This window comes from Galeopterus variegatus, unplaced genomic scaffold (genome assembly GCF_000696425.1).
Source record: "Galeopterus variegatus unplaced genomic scaffold, G_variegatus-3.0.2 Scaffold1148, whole genome shotgun sequence".
Classification (NCBI taxonomy): domain Eukaryota; kingdom Metazoa; phylum Chordata; class Mammalia; order Dermoptera; family Cynocephalidae; genus Galeopterus; species Galeopterus variegatus.
In genome coordinates this window covers 152,224-171,994 of record NW_007727259.1, presented here as the reverse complement: position 1 = coordinate 171,994, position 19,771 = coordinate 152,224, and the positions used below count along the sequence as shown (strand labels likewise).

Sequence of the window (19,771 nt, the reverse complement as noted above, 5' to 3'; positions counted from 1 at the left end):
TAATCCCTTTATAAAACGCCCTTTCTTGCCATTTTTGAACGGTATTGCAACCTGGTCAGTGGCTTAACTAATTTATTTATTTATTTTTCATTTTTTATTTTTTAAATTGAGTCATAACTGATTATACATATTTTGGGGGTTCAATGTTGATGTATGTTTATCAAATCAATATTATTAGCATATATATTATTACAGATCGTACTTATTCTTTATGCCCCTTATTCAATCTCTCCCCTTCCCCCTCTTCCTCCCGCCTCCCACCTCTGATAACCCTGATTTTCTTCTCTCCTTCTGAAGGAGTAATGGTTAACTCTTTTGATTTGTTGCTTAGATGATCTGTACAGTGCTGAGAGAGGTGTGTTCAGATCCCCTACTATTATTGTAGAGTAGATGCTTCTTCTACCACTCTGGAATGGGCTTTGTGGAGAGAGACATTCTCTTCTTTTCTTTGGTCTCCGTAGTGGTTCTCTTTGTGTCAATGCACTCGAGTGGTTGGTGGGCCATCTGTATGGTGGTTGTGGCATCTAGCTGCTTTTGTGGCAGCTATGGCTATTGTGGTGGCTGTGGTGGGCCACCCACTTGAAGTGGTGTTTTGGGTGTGCTCCTTGCCTGGTTGTGGGAGGAGGGGTCGGTCCGCAGATCCAAGCCTTAGGACCCCAGGTGGGCCCTTTGGCAATGGTGATGTGCCTGGTTGTGGGAGGAGGGGTCAGTCCCTGGTTCCATCTGTTTTCACATTCTAAGATGTTGTGGAACAGTTGGATGGGAGGGGGAGAGGGGAAGAGGGAAGGAAATAGGGTGGGAGAAGGGGGAAGGATGGAGGGCATGGTCGAAGCCTGTGGCCTCCCCTTCATTCCTGCAGGGGAGACCAGGGGACTTCCAGTGATGTCTTGGTCATTGCTGGGCTGAGTGCAGATGTCAGGGGTGTGTGGCTGAAGCCCTTGGGCCCCTACTGCAGCTCAGGAGCCTGGGGTGTTTCCTGTGACGGCTCAATGGTCATTGTTGGACTGGTTGCAGGTGTCAGGGGGGCATGGCCAAGGTCCCCCCACTGCCCTGGCTCAGTAGCCTGGGGCACTTCCTGCAGTGGCTTGATGGTCATTGCTGGACTGGTTGTGGGTGTCGGGGGGCATGGCTGAGGCTCCTGGCCCTCCCTCTTCCCTGGCTTGGGGGCCCAGGGGCCTTCCAGTCCTTCTAGGTTTTATAGGTGTTCTTCAGTGAAGTGAGACTTTTACTAGTTAATGTCAAACTTTGTCTCTTGTCTGTGGGTACTTTGTTTTTTCTTTCAGTTTTGTGTTGGATTATTCGCTGTTTTCACTACTTAAACTCTGCACTGGAACTAATTTGTTGTCCTTTGCTTACTTCTAAAATGGGGGAATGGGCCGGCCCGTGGCTCACTCGGGAGAATGTGGTGCTGATAACACCAAGGCCCCGGGTTCGGATCCTATATAGGGATGGCCGGTTAGCTCACTAGCTGAGCGTGGTGCTGACAACACCAAGTTAAGGGTTGAGATCCCCTTACCGGTCATCTTTTTAAAAAATAAATAAATAAATAAATAAATTAAATAAAATAAAATGGGGGAACTTGCTGTCGGGACCAGCACTTGAGCTCTGTGGTTGAGCTAAATTGCTGCCTTGCTGCTGATTCCCTGGGGAAGGCTTTTTGGTTGACTTCCAGGTCTTGTGAATTCCATTACACCTGGGATGTGTGGAATCTCTGGTCTGGGCCTGAGTCTTTTTAGCAAACTGCTCCCCCTGCAGGTCTATATTCCTGACTAGTCTACACAGAGTGGTCCTGTGCTGATTGGAGGGCAGATCAGCTGTCCTTGCTGTTCCTAAGTGTTCCCCTGGTGGGCCCATCTCCCTCACCACCCACACTCCAAACACTTCCCATGGGATGGGCTCTGCGCTAGTCCCTTGCCATGACTCAGTAGCCTCTGAGTGGCTCCTTTTTTCAGTTCTTGTGGCTCCTCACTCCTGTGTGGGTCCACAGGAATCCTGTTAGTATTCTTGCTGGCCTGAGGACCACCAAGGTCCTCTTCTCCCCTGCCACCTCTAAGCAACTTCATAGGAAGGGCACAGCAGCGGCTCTTGCCAGCTCTTGCTGCATGTGCTCACCAGCTCCAGCCTTGAAGCCACTGGGGCTCAAAATGGTGGGAGCAGTCCTTTCTTTCTCTCATCATGGCTTCTCCTGCCTTCATGCACTCTGTAGGTCTCTCCTCCTCTTCCCCTGAGCTCTAGCGGCCCCAGCTTGGCTGTCATTGCTTTTTAATAGTTGTAAATTGGTTGATTTATGGGAGATAGTGACACTGGGGACTGTCTATTCCGCCATGTTGACCAGAAGCCTTAACTAATTTAAAAAAGGAAGGGACCCCGTACTGGCCAGCTGCCAAAAAAAAAAAAAAAAAAAAAGATCAAAGCTAGGGGGCGGGGGGGGAGAAGAGAAGAGGAAAAAAGGCGGGGGGGACTGTAGACCTTGATGCAAAGTCCATTGTGTTCTTCCATTTAACACAAGAGAGCTTGAATAACCATACGTAGGTATATAATTTTATTATTAATATAACTAAACAGTATTCTTGTTGATAAAAAATACTAAAACAAAAGATGTGCAAAGCATTTTAATATAAAGATAAGCTTGTATAAGAACTAATATTTAGGTTTGTAACATTAGAAATTATTTTAGTTTCTAGCAATTATTTAGCAATCACAAAATCACTTGCTTTTACAACTTGCATTTCTGTAGTTGCTGAAACATTTATGCTCAGTAGTACTTTTGGTTAGTATATTCTAGAGCTGTGCTGTTTGATTCAATAGCTACTAGCCTCACGTGGCTTTCTAATGTAAATTTGAATTCACTTAAGTTTAAGTTCATTTCTTCAGTTGTACTAGCCACATTTCAAGTGCCGAGTCGCCATATGATAGTAACTACCATATTGGACAGCACAAATATAGAACATTTTCATCATCACAGAAAGTTCTGTTGGACAGGGCTGCCTAGAATGTTCCTTAAATATTTTAAAATTAGCTTTCTATCTGTATCTGCCATAAATACAGGGATGGAAATTGTGAAAAATTGAATTAGTAAAGAATGCTTACAAAAATTTCCTCTTGTATAGCATTTTGAAATTTCTCTCTTGGCAGATTCACATGCAGTTGAAATTTTTCCAATTATAATTTTTCATGGTTTAACACAAGATAGTAGTTGCCTTGGTAATGATTCTGATAGGTCATTTGGATTCTTTTGTACCTTCTGTGTACTTTTTATGAGGGAAAGCTCATCCATCTAAATGCCTGTAATCTTATATTTAGCGAGGATGGTCATTTTATCATTTATATTATAAAAAGTAACAAATCTCTTTGCCTTAGAACATTGCTAAAGATCATGGAGCCATCTTATCAATGTTTGCATATCAGCAGGCTGAAACAAAAAAATCCAAAAATCTTTTGAATATAATTAAGCCTTGGCAGAAGTTTGGCTAAGGGATTTTACAATGTGTGAGACAGAATTTTAAAACCCAGCTTCCAGGGGCGGCCTGTCGTTCACTTGGGAGAGTGTGGTGCTGATAACACCAAGGCCAAGGGTTCAGACCCCTATGTAGGGATGGCCGATTAGCTCACTTGGGAGAGCATGGTGCTGACAACACCAAGCCAAGGGTTGAGATCCCCTTACCGGTCATCTTCTTAAAAACGTAATAACTTCGTATAGCATACATTATACGAAGTTATACGAGTCAAGGGTTAAGATCCCCTTACCAGTCATCTTTTGAAAAAATAAAAAAATAATAAAATCCAACTTCTGCCTGTTAAGATAATGGCATTGTCTTTTATATACTAATGCATGCTTTTGACCAAAACATGTGTATCTTTTTGGTGAAAAGGGCCAAATACTAAAAAGCCATCAAGCTCTGCAGTAGTTTTTTGTCTTTACCAAAGCCAACAAAGTTTTCCTGTTCTTGAAACTATAATAGAAATCAGAGTAATTTCATGAGGGCTTCTGATGATACTAGTGTGGAATACATATTGTTTCTTTGCATATATAGTACTCCAAATATACTATCCTTCCATTTATGCATTCAATAAAAAAATTTGTTGAGCACCAAGTATGTGCCAGGCACAGTGCAAGATGCTAGAAAAATAAAGTTTAGGTTGTTCTGTGGCAAAATATAGAAAATCTGAGTTTAATAAGCAAAGTAATCTATTATGAAATAATTTTTAGACTCAAGTTTACATCTCGTAATCACCCAGTTAAGAACTCATATGCAGTTAATACACAGATATGTTTTCCCATGGGTCATTGGCATTGAGTATAAAATATGCTTAAACATCTATGGAACTCGAATGTCTTGAAAACCTAGTGCCAACGTATAAGCATGTATTAGTCACATAATATTGCAGTCATATTTTGAAGGAAATGTCACCAAGTTTGAATTTTATTCAAGTATAATACGTATTCAAATATCAGTGTTCAAAGACATTAGCCTCACCAACTTTGGGTCATGGTCAGTATTGAAACTTTCAACTCAGATGTACCTTTCAGAGCCTATATGCCCTGTTATCATTAACTATAGCAACTTAGTATCCAAATCACTACAATTAATTGTCAAATCACCCTGAGACATTCAGCAATTCAATTCTCAGCTTTAGTTTCTTTTTTGGGGACACCATGCCAGCAAAATGGGGATATTCAGATTGTTAGCCAGCAAGTAGAATCTTAACAAAATACTCCAAGGTTCTTGGTAGATAAATAAGCTTTGTGTAAGTTCTCTTGTCTCCAAATCTCCAAATACAGAGGATAGCTCTTATCCTTGCCATAGTTTGTAATACCCAGTGGGGTCAAAAACATTTTTGTTTTCTATTTATCTACTAGGTTAGATTGCATCTCAAATTTGGATGGTTGAGAATATAATGTATAAGAAAGAGTCCTTCCTTTCTTCCTCCCTCCCTCTCTCTCTCTTTTTTCTCTACACTCACATAAACAATAGACATGTGTAAATTATGTTTTTCTTATGTTGACGTTGCCTGATTTTGCCATTGTTGAACTGATAAATAGTTTCAGAGTACAGAGTGCTCACCATTACACTATGGAACCCTGATAAATAGTTTCTGTGTTAGCATTTCTCAACATAGTTTGTAATGATTTCACACGAGGCAGTATGTGTGAAAGACAGTGTTTCTCCAAGTGTGGTCCCAGCCCACTTATACATAATCACTTGTGAAGTGACTTAAAATGCAGAGTTATGGACCCCATCCTATTTTTACTAAGCTGGAATCTCTGGGGGTAGGACCTAGGGGTCTTTGTTTTTAAAAACCATACTGGTGATTCTGAATCTTTAGGTTCTTCAGAATCACTACTGTAGGATTTTTGGAGATTTGACTCTCCAGGTTCCTCTCAAGCCCTTATTTTAATTTTAGACCTGGCTTGACCCTTGGCAGATTGTTTGGGAGAACAGAAAGTTCTTCAAAGTGGACTTTGACCTTTTCACCTAAAGTGTTCTGCTCTGTTAAATACTGAGTCTCTACTTTAATAACTGTCTTATTTCAGTATTTACCTGTCTTGCTGACTATTGAACATTTATAAAATTTCCCATACTATACCTTCTTTTTGGCCTAAATAGGCTACCATCTAGGTGGTATGTGAATCAAGGAAGGTAATTTAGGATACATACTTAGCTACTCAAAACTTGATATGAAAGGAGAATGGACAGGATAATTTTGTTTTAAATATTTACCTACCCTTATGTAAAATAAATATGATCAAAAGCAAAAATGCACCTTTCTTTTGCAAATTTTGGATTTATGTAAAATTTTTAATATTTCTTCTGTTTAGGCTTTGTGAAAACCCAGGAAAGTAAGGATTGCCCAGTTGAAGCTGAGAAATACTACAACCCAAGAATCTCTGAAAACTTTGTCTCCCAATGAGACTTTACCTCTTCTTCTCACCAAGGGCAAAGAGCCCTTAGTTTTCACTGAGGTTATTTTTAGAACTTATGCCATTAAGAAATTCCCTGAAGGTCTTTGGATTTCAGAGACTACATTCTTGAATATGGAGTGATAAATCCGCCTTTTGATTCAGAAGGGAGGAGTGGTGTACTATTAATACCTGATACTGTTCTAGGCACTTTATGTAAATTCTCATTTCCTAGTTATTAACAACCCTGCAGATATTATCCCCACTTCATAGAGGAGAAGTGGAGTCTGAGAGATTAAGATTCTTACCCAAGATCACACAGTTGGTAAGAAGTGGAACTAGATTTAAAAATGGGATTTGAATCCATTTATTTTTTTATTTATTGAATCAAAATTGATTATACATATTTTGGGGGTTGAACATTGAGATATGTTGATTAAATCAATATTACTAGCATATATATTGTTACAAATCGTAATTATTCTTTATGCCCCTTGTCCAACCTCTCCCCTTCCCCCATTCCCTCCCCCTCCCCTCTCTCCCTCCCCCACTCTAATTGCCCTAGATTTCTTCTCTCCTTCTGAAAGAGTAATGGTTACTCTGTTGTTGCCTAGATGATCTGTCCAATGCTGAGAGATGTGATCAGGTCCCCCAATATTATCATAGAGCAGATGCTTCTTCTGTCACTCTGAAATGGCTTTTGTGGAAAGAGACATCCTCTTCTTTTCTTTGTCTCTGCTGGTGACCCTTCTTGTGTGAATGCACTCCAGTGGTTGGAGGACCATCTGCGTGGTGGCTGTGGCGTCTAGCCGCTTTTGCAGCAGCCATGGTTATTGTGGTGGCTGTGGTGGGCCACCCACGTGGAGGTGCTGTTTTTAGCATGCTTCTTGGCACTGGCCTTCTCCATGCTTCTGGTCCTTGGGCAGGCCTCAAGGTACCGGCGCCATGTGCCTGGTTGTGGGAGAGGGGTTCAGTCCTCTTCTCCATGTTCTGGATCCCTGGGCGGGCCCCGAGGTACTGGCGCAGTGTGCCTGGTTGTGGGAGGAGGGTCCAGTCCCCTTCTCCATGCCTCGGTTACCCAGGTGGACCCCGAGGTGCTGGCATTTTGTGCCTGGTGTGGGAGGAGGGTCCAGCCCCCTTCCACATGCCTCTGGGCCAGGTGGGCCCCAAGGTGCTGGCATGGTGTCCCTGGTTGTGGGAGAGAGGTCCAGTCCCCTTCTCCTTGCCAAGGGTCCCTGGGCAGGCCCCAAGGTGCTGGCGTGGTGTGCCTGGTTGTGGGAGGGGGGTCCAGTCCTCTTCTCCATGTTTCAGGTCCCCAGGCTGGCCCCGAGGCACTGGTGCAGTTTGCCTGGAAGTGCGAGTGGTGTCCAGTCCCCAGATCCAAGCCTCCAGTTCCCAGGCAGGCCCCAAGGTGCTGGTGGTGTGCCTGGGCCGGAACTAATTTTTTGTCCTTTGTGCTTCTAACACGGGGGAACTTCCTGTGGGAACTAGTACTTGAGCTGTGTGGTTGTTTAAATTGCTACTTTGCTGCTGTTTCTCCAGGGAAGGCTTTTAAAGCAACAGCGGCCTGAAATGCTCAGAGCAGCTTTTTCTTTCTCTCATCATGGTTTCTCCCGCCTTCATGAACTCCGTAGGTCTCTCCTCCTCTTACCCTGAGCTCCAGCGGCCCCAGCTTGGCTGATGTTATATTTTTAAAGTTGTAAATTTGGTTGATTTGTGGGAGAGAGTGGTACTGCGGTCCTTCTATTCCACCATATTGATTGCGTATCATCGGATTTGAATCCATTTCTGTCAGACTCCAATGCATGTGTTTTTCCCTACATCAGGGTAGAGAGGGTGACAGCAATGTCCTTTATTTCCGGATGGCAGAGAGGAAGCACCTGGGTAGAGTAACTTACTGAAGGTCACAAAGATATGCAGAGTGCTCAAGATATGCAGAGCTCCATGTCTTTTTTCCTAATCCTTGCCTTTATCTGCATGCTTCTCTCTTTAAAAAATCTATACAATAAAACTCTCAATGAGGAATGTGACAGAAATATTTGTCAAAACAGTATTGTTGCCCCTCAATGAAGAGAACTCTCAACAAATGTGTTACATGTATGCCTTCTTTGTTGAAGGACATGAGCAGACCTAGTCTCAAAGCTTCATGATACCCACTGACATTTGCAGAGGTCTTCAGCATGTTTGAGCAGATTTCCTGCTTACTGAGCATGTGAAAGTTTCTGATGAGTACATAAGGAGGATGACTTGGATTGAGTGCTGGAGGCCTGGTTGTTATTTTTCTTTCAGCATTTTATTGTAGAAATTTTCAAATACAAAAAGAAGTTCAAAGAATAAATACTACAGTTAGCCCCCGTGTACCCATTACTCAGCTTCAACAGCCTCCGACTTTCTGCTATTCATGTTTCATCTGTCTCACTCACATGCTTTTTTTCCCCTGGAGTTTTAAAAAATGATTTACAGATACATCATTTCACATGGCTTTCTTGAGAAGAAAATAGTTAAGCCCTCTGGCTAAGGATAATGGAGGTTTTAAAATTATTTCTTTTAGCTATCATTTATTAAATGCCTAATTATGTACTGAGTACTATGCTACTTTATATTTAATGCTCAAAAATAACACTATGGTGTAGATGTTATTATTGTTTTCCATTTTACAGAGGAGGAAACTAAGGCTCCTGGGATTTAAGTAATTTGCCTGAGTTTAAGTAACTTGCCCAAGTTTGCACAGTTGGGAAGTAATGGGGTCAGGATTCAAGACTAGTAGTCTGGGCCCGACCTCTTAACCACTCCTCTGTGTACTGCTCTCTGTCCCAAGCTTTGCTGCTTATTATAAACCCTGACGAGTTCTCTCCTGTTCTATACTACCCAGCACCTTGTCATATTTACCAAAGTATAGCAGTCAGTATAGCAACTTTTTGTTCATAGTGTCAATAGCAGGATTAGCAGTATCTACTTTTATCTCTGATGTAGGAAAGACAATAAAAAAGGGGAGTGGACAAGAGTGATAGAAGAAGGGAGAAATGAGAGAAGAAAAATGTGAGTGAAGTATTGTGACACTTCTGAATAGACCCTGTCCCTGTATTCCTGCTACTGTTTTATAATTTTTCATCTTTAAAGTTGCTGTTATTTTACCTAAGCAGAAATACGAAGTAGAGAAGGGAGCATGTGATATGATTTTTCCCTGGGCCCTAAGTCTTCTCAGACAGTCCCTGGTGGCAGTAGCAGTGTTCTCAAGTGCCTTTCATTGGTACCAGAGTTATAGGTTGCCTTGTGTCCTTTTTGTGCCTGTGTCCTTTCTTCTGTTCTCCTGATAAGGCAGAAGGCATCTCTCCAGTGTATTCTAATCTCCATGCCCATCTAGTTGAAATCAGCTGAGGTGCTGTGCCTTTGTCTTCTTCTCTTCAGCACTTTGCACACATCACCAGTATGCCCTGTTCTTCCTGTTTGACATGCAACTGGGGGTATGGTGGCTCTAGGTGATTTGCTTGTTTCCCAGGCAATCCCTGAGAGGAAACCAGGTCAGAGTTCATGAATCTTCTTCTTTCTTTTTAAAAATCTTCTTTTCTCTATTTTTCTTCTACTGTCCTGCTGCTCATCTCCTTTTACTCTCTCTTCTCTCAACTCAAATTAGTGAGTTGAATGAGAGGCTGGCCTTAACTGTACAGGAAAAAGGACAAAAGCTGAGTTAACTTCAGTAGTTCAGAGACATCTCGGAATTACTCTTGTAGCATTGTACCCATGAGAGTCATATACGCTACTTGGTTTTGGTCCAGATACTTTTTAAGGAAGTATATATGCTGAAGACCCAGAGGACAGTGGGGCTGATTTGGGGATTAGTTGGTAAAAGTGAAAGGAGCCTTGAAATTAAACCTGGGTTTTTTGTCCTGGTGTACCACTTATTATTACCTGTGTCCTTAAGCTAGTCTCATCTTACTCTGGGTTTCTGTAAAATTACTAGTTTTTAAAGTTTCTTTCAGTTTTAACATTTATGAATATGGGATTTGGGGTAGCTTAATCCTCCTCACTGAGATGATTGTTGTAACTTTTGATTGGAGAAAAGATGGGGGAGAAACATTAACTCCCTTTCTTAAATAAGAATAGATTAGGTTCTCATCCCTTAGGCACAATAAAATAGAGGACCAGACTAAACAGCATTGTGAGTTCCCTTCTTGCTCTGCTAGTCTTGGTTACAGTGTCTCTTCTGGCTTTCATTTGTGTATCTTTTTTAAATAGAGAAAGGAGGGTTGGATGTGTGAAGGCAGAAGTTGGAAGTGGGATAAAAGATTGTCTTAGAGTCCTGTCCCAATTTAGGGGTGGGTGTGAGACCAGAGGCCAGGACTTCAGGATGTTGGGTGAGAATATTCTCTTTGTTCCTTCTCATGTGCCATCTCAGCAGCTCTTCATTGTGATTTACTTCCATAGTAACACTTTCCCCTCCCTTTTTTTCTAGTACCTCAACATGCTAAGGACTTGTGAGGGCTACAATGAAATCATCTTCCCCCACTGTGCCTGTGACTCCAGGAGGAAGGGGCATGTTATCACAGCCATCAGCATCATGCACTTTAAACTGCATGCCTGCACTGAAGAAGGGCAGCTGGAGGTGAGAGTTCAGCGTGGGGCTGGGGCTAGGGATACTTTGATAACTCACTCACTTGCTATGTTTTAGTTCGTTTGGGGGGAAAAATGAAATCAAAACTATGTTTTGGGGCCGGCCTGTGGCTCACTCGGGAGAGTGCGGTGCTGATAACACCAAGGCCCCGGGTTCAGATCCCGTATAGGGATGGCCGGTTAGCTCATTGGGTGAGCATGGTACTGACAACACCAAGTCAAGGGTTAAGATCCCCTTACCGGTCATCTTTTAAAAAAAAAAAAAACAGAAAAACAAAAACTATGTTTTGACTGGGGTAAATAAATACTACACTGTTTCTCAACTTCACTGGCTACTTTCACTGACTTTTATTCTTTTGTCACAGTCAAAAGATGCATCGATGCAGACATCTCCATTCCTTTCTCTTCTTCTGCCTGGTTCACAATCCCCTTATCTCAGCTCCTCAGCACTCTCAAACTCAATCTATACTTACTATCTTGTTCTTGGTTGTCCAGAACCAGGTAATAGCATTTGAATGGGATGAGATGCAGCGATGGGATACAGATGAAGAAGGAATGGCTTTCTGTTTTGAATACGCACGAGGAGAGAAGAAGCCCCGATGGGTTAAAATCTTCACACCATATGTGAGTGGGAGATGGGGAAGCATACTTAGGGAAAATAGATTGGGCTTATAGTTTTCTTTAAACTAAAGGAATAAATGTAGAGAGATATACTTATCTTGAGATCTGAATCTGTTTGAACCCTGGAGCTCCAGGTTCATCCCCTCTCCTTTAGGCCCCACTAAGATTGGCAGTTTCACATCCTACTTGACTCATAGTTACCACTAGAAGGAGCTAGAGAGTAGTAGATGAGGCAAAGTTTTTGTGGTAGTTGTCATAGATTGAGCAGGTTAGGAAGATGGGATAACTGGAGTTAGAAGGCATGGCCCTGTGGTCCTTGGTCTTGAGAAGTCAATGAGCATTGCTACTTTTTTTTTTTTTTTCCCAGTTCAATTACATGCATGAATGCTTTGAGAGGGTGTTCTGCGAGCTCAAGTGGAGAAAAGAGGTAATTCTAAATAATTCTTGAATTGACTTTTTCATCTTTTTGTTTTAAAATTTCTAGGCCTATGGCCAAATACCTGGACCCCCACCTTCATCTCTGTCTTTCTAGGACTATTAGTTAGAGACTGGTTATCCCTTGTGAGCCAGGACATTTTTCCAGCGAGCTTGGCCTCTGGATAGTGAATAGGCTATGCAAAAAAGTCGTGCTTCTTCCCTTGTCTAGAGAGTGGACATTGGCTACAGGCTTTTCCATCTCTCATGATTTCATGGACCCTCCTCTGCCTGTTTTTTAAATCAAATCACCCTCTATGTTTTTCCTGACCCAGAAGGGCAGCTGCCCTCAGTTTTAGACATCTGACTGGATAAGTCATGAGAGTCTTTCTAGGGTAACCAAGTATGTGTATGTGCTACTGTTTTACTTCTATAGATGCCATTGCTGGAGCAGAATTTGAAAGATTCTGAATAATTAGCTACTTATTCTCAAAAAATCTTTCGGAGGAACCAGGAAGCAAAGTCAAGAACATGAAAATTTATATTTTTAGTACAATAGAAAGGACATTGGGTTCTGGAAATCATACCTGGATTATCTCCTTGATTTTTTTCTCTCTATAATTTTGCATAAATCATCCTCTCTAGATCGCAGTTTTCTCTTCTTGTAGAATAGGAAGACTGAACCAGAAAAGTAATATCCAAGGTCCCTTCCAGCAGTAGAAGGCTGTAATTCTTGAAATGGTGCTCCCTGAAACATCTCTTCTTTAAATTTAATTAGACAAATTATACTCAAACTAGTAGATGCCCTGGGAAGGCAATCAACATTAGGGCTAATAAAAAGCTTGAATAGTATAAAAGGGCTGGAGGAGGTATTGTAGAACCTTTCTAGCACTTATGAGAGGTAAATTAACACCAATTGCTAAACATAGAAACTGGATAAATTTCAATATTCATTTAGAAATTAATTTTATGATGCTGTCCTAAGTATTAAAATACAGGTTATACTTAAATCATTCAAAGTTTGGCATGTTCACACATGTGCACAAAGTATTTGATAGATATTTACACACTGGGAGACACAATTATGGTCTGACTTTGGAGTTTTGGCAGATCTGGGTTCAAATTCTGGCAAGTTTCCCTACTAGCTTTTTTTGGGTGCGTGTGATCCGAACCCTCGGGCGGGAGCGCTGCCGCGCTTCCCAAGCGGCGCACTATCCAGTGCGCCACCGGGCCGGCCCCAGAAGGCTGTAATTCTAGTTGGGAAGTTATATCAGGGAAAGAGGCAAATCAGATTGAATCAACCAGTCATACCTTTTTAGTTTCTGTTTGAGAAGTTGTCTCCAGGTGGGAGGAGATGTGACTTCCCAATAACTTTTTTTTTTTCTTTCAGAACATTTTCCAGATGGTGAGGTCACAGCAGAGGGATGTGGCCACCTAGCCTTTCCTTATCCCCTTCCCTTCGCCCTCATTCTCTTATCCCTTTTGTCTCCCATGTCAGAGAGAGTAACCATTAACACAAAAGAAGAGAAAAAGGAAAAAGTCATTATATTCAAAAGCTCTAAACTAAATATTATTAATAATCCCTTCTGAATTTCATGTCTCTGGAATTGAGCTGGTAAAGAACAACAGATTGGTCAGCAACGGAAGTCAACTGAGTTAAGACAGGAAAAGAAACAAGCCCAACTAACTTGCCAAAGGTATCTTTCACCTGGGCCTCATACCAACAGACTCTCCTTGTACTATATTTTTAAAACTGGAACTATGAACTTCATCCATTTGCACTGTTCAGACATATATATGTATGTATGTAAAAAGTTATATATACACAAATTAGCTGCACGTATATACATATATATATTTCTTTTTAAATTTCATATTGATGGCAGTACCTTTTTTAGCTTGTGTTTTTACACACCTTTCACTACAATTCATGACTTCTCTCTTGCTCTCTTTATTTTGAAACAAACTTTAAAAAGAAAAAAAAAACAGAACAAAACAAAACATTTTACAGGGAAAATACCTCTCCTCGTGAAGGACCCAAAAAGTTTACAACCTGCTTGGGTTTTTTTCTCCCTTTTTTGTATTAAGTGCATATTCTGGCTCATGGGTTGCCACAGAGTCTGAGGAGCAAGGAGTGTAGTTTTTTTATCTTCCAAGAGGGTGCTGGGGAAGAGAAAAAAGTGTGTTTCTCAAGGGCAGCAAGTCTGCAGATCTGCAGGGAGAGTCTAAAGACTTGGTGTGGTCTCTTGATTCCAAGACAGTTTTCCTGGTCCATCTCTATCTTCCACTCATGTCTTTCTAGCCACATTCCACATCTCCTTCCTGCTTCTCTAGGGCCCTTTACTTTCTCTCAACTGGCCAGAGTGGAGTTGAGGGTGGGTTCAGGAGGTTAATTCCACAGGAACCCGAAACACTTCCTGGTGGTAACTTCCCATTTCCCTGCTTTTTCTGCAGCAGGTATAGTGTTAGGGACCAGTGTTAAAACTGATACCTTAGGCACAAATGTTGGAGTTATGTAAGGTAAAGGAAGGAAGCAATGCCCTCTGTACATAAGGTTTTACCTATTCCATTCCTGACCAGTAACCACCTATAACTATTACGTTCTCTGTGACTTCCATAAATAGCAGTGTTGGGGAGGGATCTGACAATATCTTCAAGGCTTTGGGGAAACTTGGAATGGGTCAATGGTCTGTACCAACCAAACCATAGCCTCATCTAAGCCGACCAAGGACCCAGGAGGGAGTAGTAGGAATATGGTTGATTTAAGTTGGATCTCCATTTTTAATTAAAAGGAGACAGAAGGAAAACCCTTTTGTTCCTCAAAGAGCTCCTCATTTGACACCTAAGAGCTATATCCCAGGATCAGAGGCCAGGGCTGACTGGGGTAGGACAATATTCTCAGCCTGTGAGTTCTATAGATGTTGCATAAAAAGCACTAAATCAGGCTCAGATGCAACTGAAACACATCCTTGAGCCTTTTCTTTTTTTCTTTTTCCCTTCTTCATCTTCTAAACAAAAACCTCCATAGAGGGGCAGCTTTTGCTTTGTCTAACTGGGAGGCAGTCATAGTTGGTTGTAGTCAGCTCCACTGAGCAGTTTTGGGGTGGTTTGATTTCTTTTTTGTAACTTGTTTTTGTGGATCATCATGAGGCCACTTTTCTTTCTCTCTCACTCTGTTATCCCAGCAGTGGCTTGCTCCAGGGTGATGTGGGATCATATAGGACATCCTATCCTCCCTCTGTTTCCCAGACCCAGGTGGAATCACAGAGTGCAAAATGTCAGAGTGCATAGAGTGATCCCTGATTTGAAGGCTTTGACACAGGGTCAACTTTTGGCCGAAATGAATTTAATTATGAGCCAATGGACCCTGAAAAGAAGATACGATTTCCCACTCCAAGATGCTGAAGAGGCTTTTGACACCAGTTTTGTTCAAACTGTAAAAATAACAATTGCCCCTATTCCCTGATAGTGGGAAAGGAATGAACAAATCTGAGAGTCCATGTGACAGCCTAATTGCTGACCTCAGGATATGAGACATAGGAATTTGGAGGCCCCTCGGAGTGGGTAGATGGTGGTATGTTCCTTTTCTGGCATAGCGCTCACATGGTGCTTTGGAGATTGGGTGGGAACCCCATTGGTAGTTGGCTTGTTGTCAGAATCTATTTAGGAAAAGCCCCTACTTAAGGCTGTCCCACCAACAACACCCAGCTACAGCAAGGAAGGGGGAAGGAGACCCTAAAGGACAGGGTCTCTTCTTCCACCCACAGCAGGCCTCCAGTAATGGAGGTAGAGGTCACTGTGGCTGTGGAGGTCTATAGGGTCAAGGCCTTCTTTGCATGAAGCAGTGTTAGGTGTGACTTTTCTCCCCCCACCCGCCCCTTCCTCTGCACTTCTTTGTCTAACCCCTACTATTTTTCTTAGTCCTGGCTTCTGCCCAGGGAGGCTTCTACCCAGTTTTCTTTTGCAATTTGTCTTGGAAAGTGGGGCTCATCCTCCCCCCAGCTTTGCCCCAGCAGAGCTAGCAGGATCTTTCTGGTCTCCCATTGTTCTCCCCTCCACACTTGGTTTCTGTCCTCTGGGGCAAAAGGTCAGAGCTTTTTATGATCAGGAGAAAATGTAGGCCCTAAGAAACCTGCCCCTGCAGAAGGGTTCCCTTGGGCCATGCTGTGGGCTCTCTGTTCTTTATATTTTTTATTCTTCATTTTTCTGCCCTCCCCTTGCCCTAGGTCTCAGCTCAGCACAGGTACAAATATATCTGTGCTCAGCGCAGCTCCTAGTCCTGGACAGAGCTCTCAGGGAGGAATTAGATAATATTCCAACATTCTCATTCCTGGCCCATTTAGTTTCATCCTTCATTTAACCAGGCCAGTAGCTTTGGGTTATCCCCTCTTGTAGCTCCAGACCCAGCTTGGAGCTGCAAAATAGGGCACTGGCAGGAGGTGACACCTCTCTCATATTTCAGAATTTGCCAATTTATGGGCTTGACTCCTAGGAGGTAGTTTTTTTAAGGGGACTACAACCTAGTTGACCTGTAGTCTCCAGACCTGGAGGGACTACTGTGCCCTCCCTTCTCTCCGTCATGCTGTCTGGCTCTGGCTGGATTTATTCAGCAGTAGAAACTATTTGGTCTGTGGAACACCAACATACTGCTGTTCCTTCACCAGCTTTATTGTGTCACATTAGCTTCCTTTTGGAGGGAAGATGATGTGGTTGAATACTCAGAGAGGGAGGGCGGAAGGGAGAATAGAGATAGTGGGTACTTTTTAGCTCTCCAGCTTCCAGTTCCACCTCCTGTTTTTCTCTTCCCCTAAACCTGAGCACATCATGGCAGGCCTCATTCATACCAGGACAGCATCAGCTCACTCCTCAGCAATAATCTAGGATGTGTGGGTAGTTTAGGGCCCTGGGAAGGAACAGAATTGAAGGAGGGGAGTGATGTGGGCGGGGGCACTTGGTCAACTGCTAAACTTGGACACCAATTTTATATTATACCACGCCCCCGCCCCCCCTTTAAGCCAGTGAGCTGGGCTTCAGTTTTTCCCAGGTCATGCATACTTTTAATTTATTGAGAGAAACTCTAATTGTATTTTCACTGCAGTATCTTGTATTTTTTATTTGTGATTTAAGAAATGTGAAAAGAAAATACAGACACATAATGGCTAACAGTGTTTCTTTCATTCCTTGTTCTAGAGCTAACCACTCTAAAATTGTTTGGTAATGTCACTTAGTGTAATTAATTGTAACATATTCTTTTAAATAAATTGATTTATTGATGAGACAGTTCTTTGGTTTCCTAGACTACAAATCCTTTGGGTTGTGTGGGAAGAAATGAAGAGAGACTTTTGGGATTTGAGTTAGAATGTTCAGTCTGAAAATGAGAAGTAACATCTAATGAGTTTTCCCAAGTAACTAGTGGGGCAGTCATTTGAGGGCAGGGGATGGAGAAGGGTGGGAAAAGGAGGAGCCAAGGAGTCCTCTGGTCTGCAGTTCTGTTTCCAGAGTCTCCTTTGAAAATTTCTTCTTCTCCTTCAGATCTGATTGAGTTTACCCTTCTAGTTTGCCAGCCTGCACAAAATCCTGTTAAGATTCATAGGACTCCTCTTTGAGCCTTATGCAGATAGAGCCTGGTAGAGCTCTTGGGGCAGATCCCTGCTACCCGCAACCCCCATACCTCCCCAACGACATGTATGTACTTCATTTTTTAAGTAACTCAGGAAACTTTTTCTCTATAGGGTCTGAACTGAGAGGAACATATTACCCCTAATGAATGCCCAGCACAATACCAGGTGCTCTGGGTGGTTGTATTCCCTCTTCTGCCCACATCCCTGAGAATAAGGGTGGTCCTGCATGCCCTTTGCTTTGACAGGGGAATCTCAGGTGTTGGGGCCTAATTACCTGCTCTTAATAGTACTTGCTTCTCTCTGTGCACTATTTTATGGGCTGAGTCTGCTCTGAAAAGCTCAGCATTTGTAGTGGGTCAGACATTATTATTTTTATAAACCTTATTATTTTTATAACCCCTGACCACATTCCTTAACTGATGATTATAAAAGCAAGGACAAGTTTGACATCTTGTTTGGCAGTTTGTGGACAGACGTTGTTCAAGGTCTCATTCACCCAGCCATCAGCATTGAATATTTGGAATCTGATAAATATTACTATGCTAATGGGGATTTTTTTTTTCTTTAACAAAGAGAGAATCCATAGAGAAGTAGAAAGTAGAATTCTAGAATTAGAATTACAAAGGTTAAAATCAACAAACATTTGAAAAATATCTACTGTGTGCAGAGCATTGTGTTGAGATACTGCAACAGATACAAAAGCAGAGAAAGAAACATTCTGCCAACTTCCGCCTCACAGAGGATTGAGACATTTGCAAATGACCATGGTGCATTGCAGTGGAAGATTTAAGTGCTATAAGAACTAGAAAAGGAGGGAAGAAGACCTGTGGATGAGGGCGATAAAGAAAATCTTCATGAAGAAAGTGGTGTTTAAGGTGAACTGTTTAGCACGAGCAGGATTTCAACAAAAAGGCATTCAGCACACATTTATTGAGCCATTATGTGCCAGACACTAGCCATTGGGAATGAAAAGACATGGCGTGGGGGGCTGGCAAAGGATCAAACTTGTCCAGAGAACGATGAGTAGTCCCTGTTCAAACAGAACCTAGGGTATGTGTAGGAATGAAGTGGAAAGTAAGGCTTTGAAAAGCCTTGAATGCCGGGCTGAGGTGCTCTACGTTTTTTAAAAAAGGCAGCAGCAGAGAAGTTTTGTTTCTTAGCTGCAGTTTAGGAAGATTGATGTTTCAGAATATAGACAGAAAGATCAATGAGGAGACTGCTATGATTATTCAGTTAATAAGTACCGGCAGTGATAATTGAAAGGAGGGAAAATGGATATGAGAAAAAAATTGTAGAAGTAAAATATTTTATGGTTTAATAACATTGAATTTATGTGAAAGGAGTAAAAGACTCCCAAGGTTTCATGCCTGTGGTAACTGGAAAATAGAAGTATTTAAGAGTTGAAACTTTGGGGAAGAAAATGTTTTAGCTTTGGACCTATTATGATTTAGGCACAGGTGGGAAATTCAGTATGGATGTCCAGCAGTCATTTACCTAAGGAGCTTCTAATTTTCTGGGCACTGTTTAGTGGGCATACAGTGGTGAGCAAGGCAGAGTAGGTACTCAGCATCTGTGAATTAACTTTTAAAAGATAACTCTGGCTTCTCGGGAGAACAGGAAGAGAAACTTGGAGGCAGATGAGGCTACAGCAGGCCTCTGGGGGGTGATGTGCTGAGGACAGTGGAGATGGAGAGACATGAGCCATGTGTTTCAGATGTAGACCCAGTAGGGCTTTGCAGTTGGACTGGAAATTAGACATGAGAAAAGGGGTGTAATCAAAGTTTTGGCTCAAGTGGGTAGATGGTGGTGATATTTACTAATGAGGAAGACTAAGGGAGAAAAGGTAATGCTGAAATGAATAGGAGAAAAATTAGGTTATAAACACAGCTGTGATTCGTTTTCATTGAGTAGATGAGAGGATGTAATGTAGGGAAACTATTTATGGGGAGCAAGAGGAAGCTGACTACTCGGTGAAATAGATTAAAAGAGGAGCCACAGAACAAGGATCTTACAAGAACCAGTAGTTTTAGGTTAGGGCTATTCAAGTTCTTGGATTTGGAGAAGAGACTGAGGCTTAGCGATGAGTGGGAATTCCTTCAGTCACAAATACTAGAAGCCAAGGCTGATCTGGCGTGGCTTTATATTTTAAAGGCTTTGAAATTATAGCAGGAGAATTAAAAGACAAAGGGAGCCCTGAGAGTTGGAGAGGCCATGGCTCTCAAGCTATAGCAGGATCCAACCCCAAAGGGAATGGAGACACCTTGTATTATGTTTATACATTTCAAAGCTCTAAAAATATAGAAAGGGGATGGGAACACATTGAAAGAATGACTCTGGGCTCTTTTTTCCCCTGCTATATTCTCATCACCTTAGCCTCCTTAACTGAGAATATTTCTCTGAATGTTTTCATTCCTACAACTGAAAGGCTTCCCCTAGTCCCTGCTATTGACCTGTCAGCTCCCCTCTTCTGTTCCAGAAGTTATTTCCTTCTCTTTATGTTGCCATTGACATTTGAATATAACTTGAATATTTTAGAAGAAACAAATAAAGGTAGTCATTGATGTTTGCATGAGGGGCTGCCACACTGAGGCGCTGCCTTGGA

General features: G+C 42.1%; 1 protein-coding gene across 1 annotated transcript in view; it reads left to right on the top strand.

Moving 5' to 3' along the window:
* The window catches only part of SNX27 (sorting nexin family member 27), a 75,339-nt gene extending 58,508 nt beyond the window's left edge, over nt 1-16,831 (top strand). The window contains exons 10-13 of the mRNA XM_008575158.1: nt 10,356-10,505; nt 11,009-11,137; nt 11,502-11,561; nt 12,939-16,831. Coding sequence (XP_008573380.1) covers nt 10,356-10,505; nt 11,009-11,137; nt 11,502-11,561; nt 12,939-12,986 — 387 coding nt within the window. The 3' untranslated portion in view covers nt 12,987-16,831. The remainder of the gene's footprint in view (nt 1-10,355; nt 10,506-11,008; nt 11,138-11,501; nt 11,562-12,938) is intronic.
* Nucleotides 16,832-19,771: the final 2,940 nt, after the last annotated feature.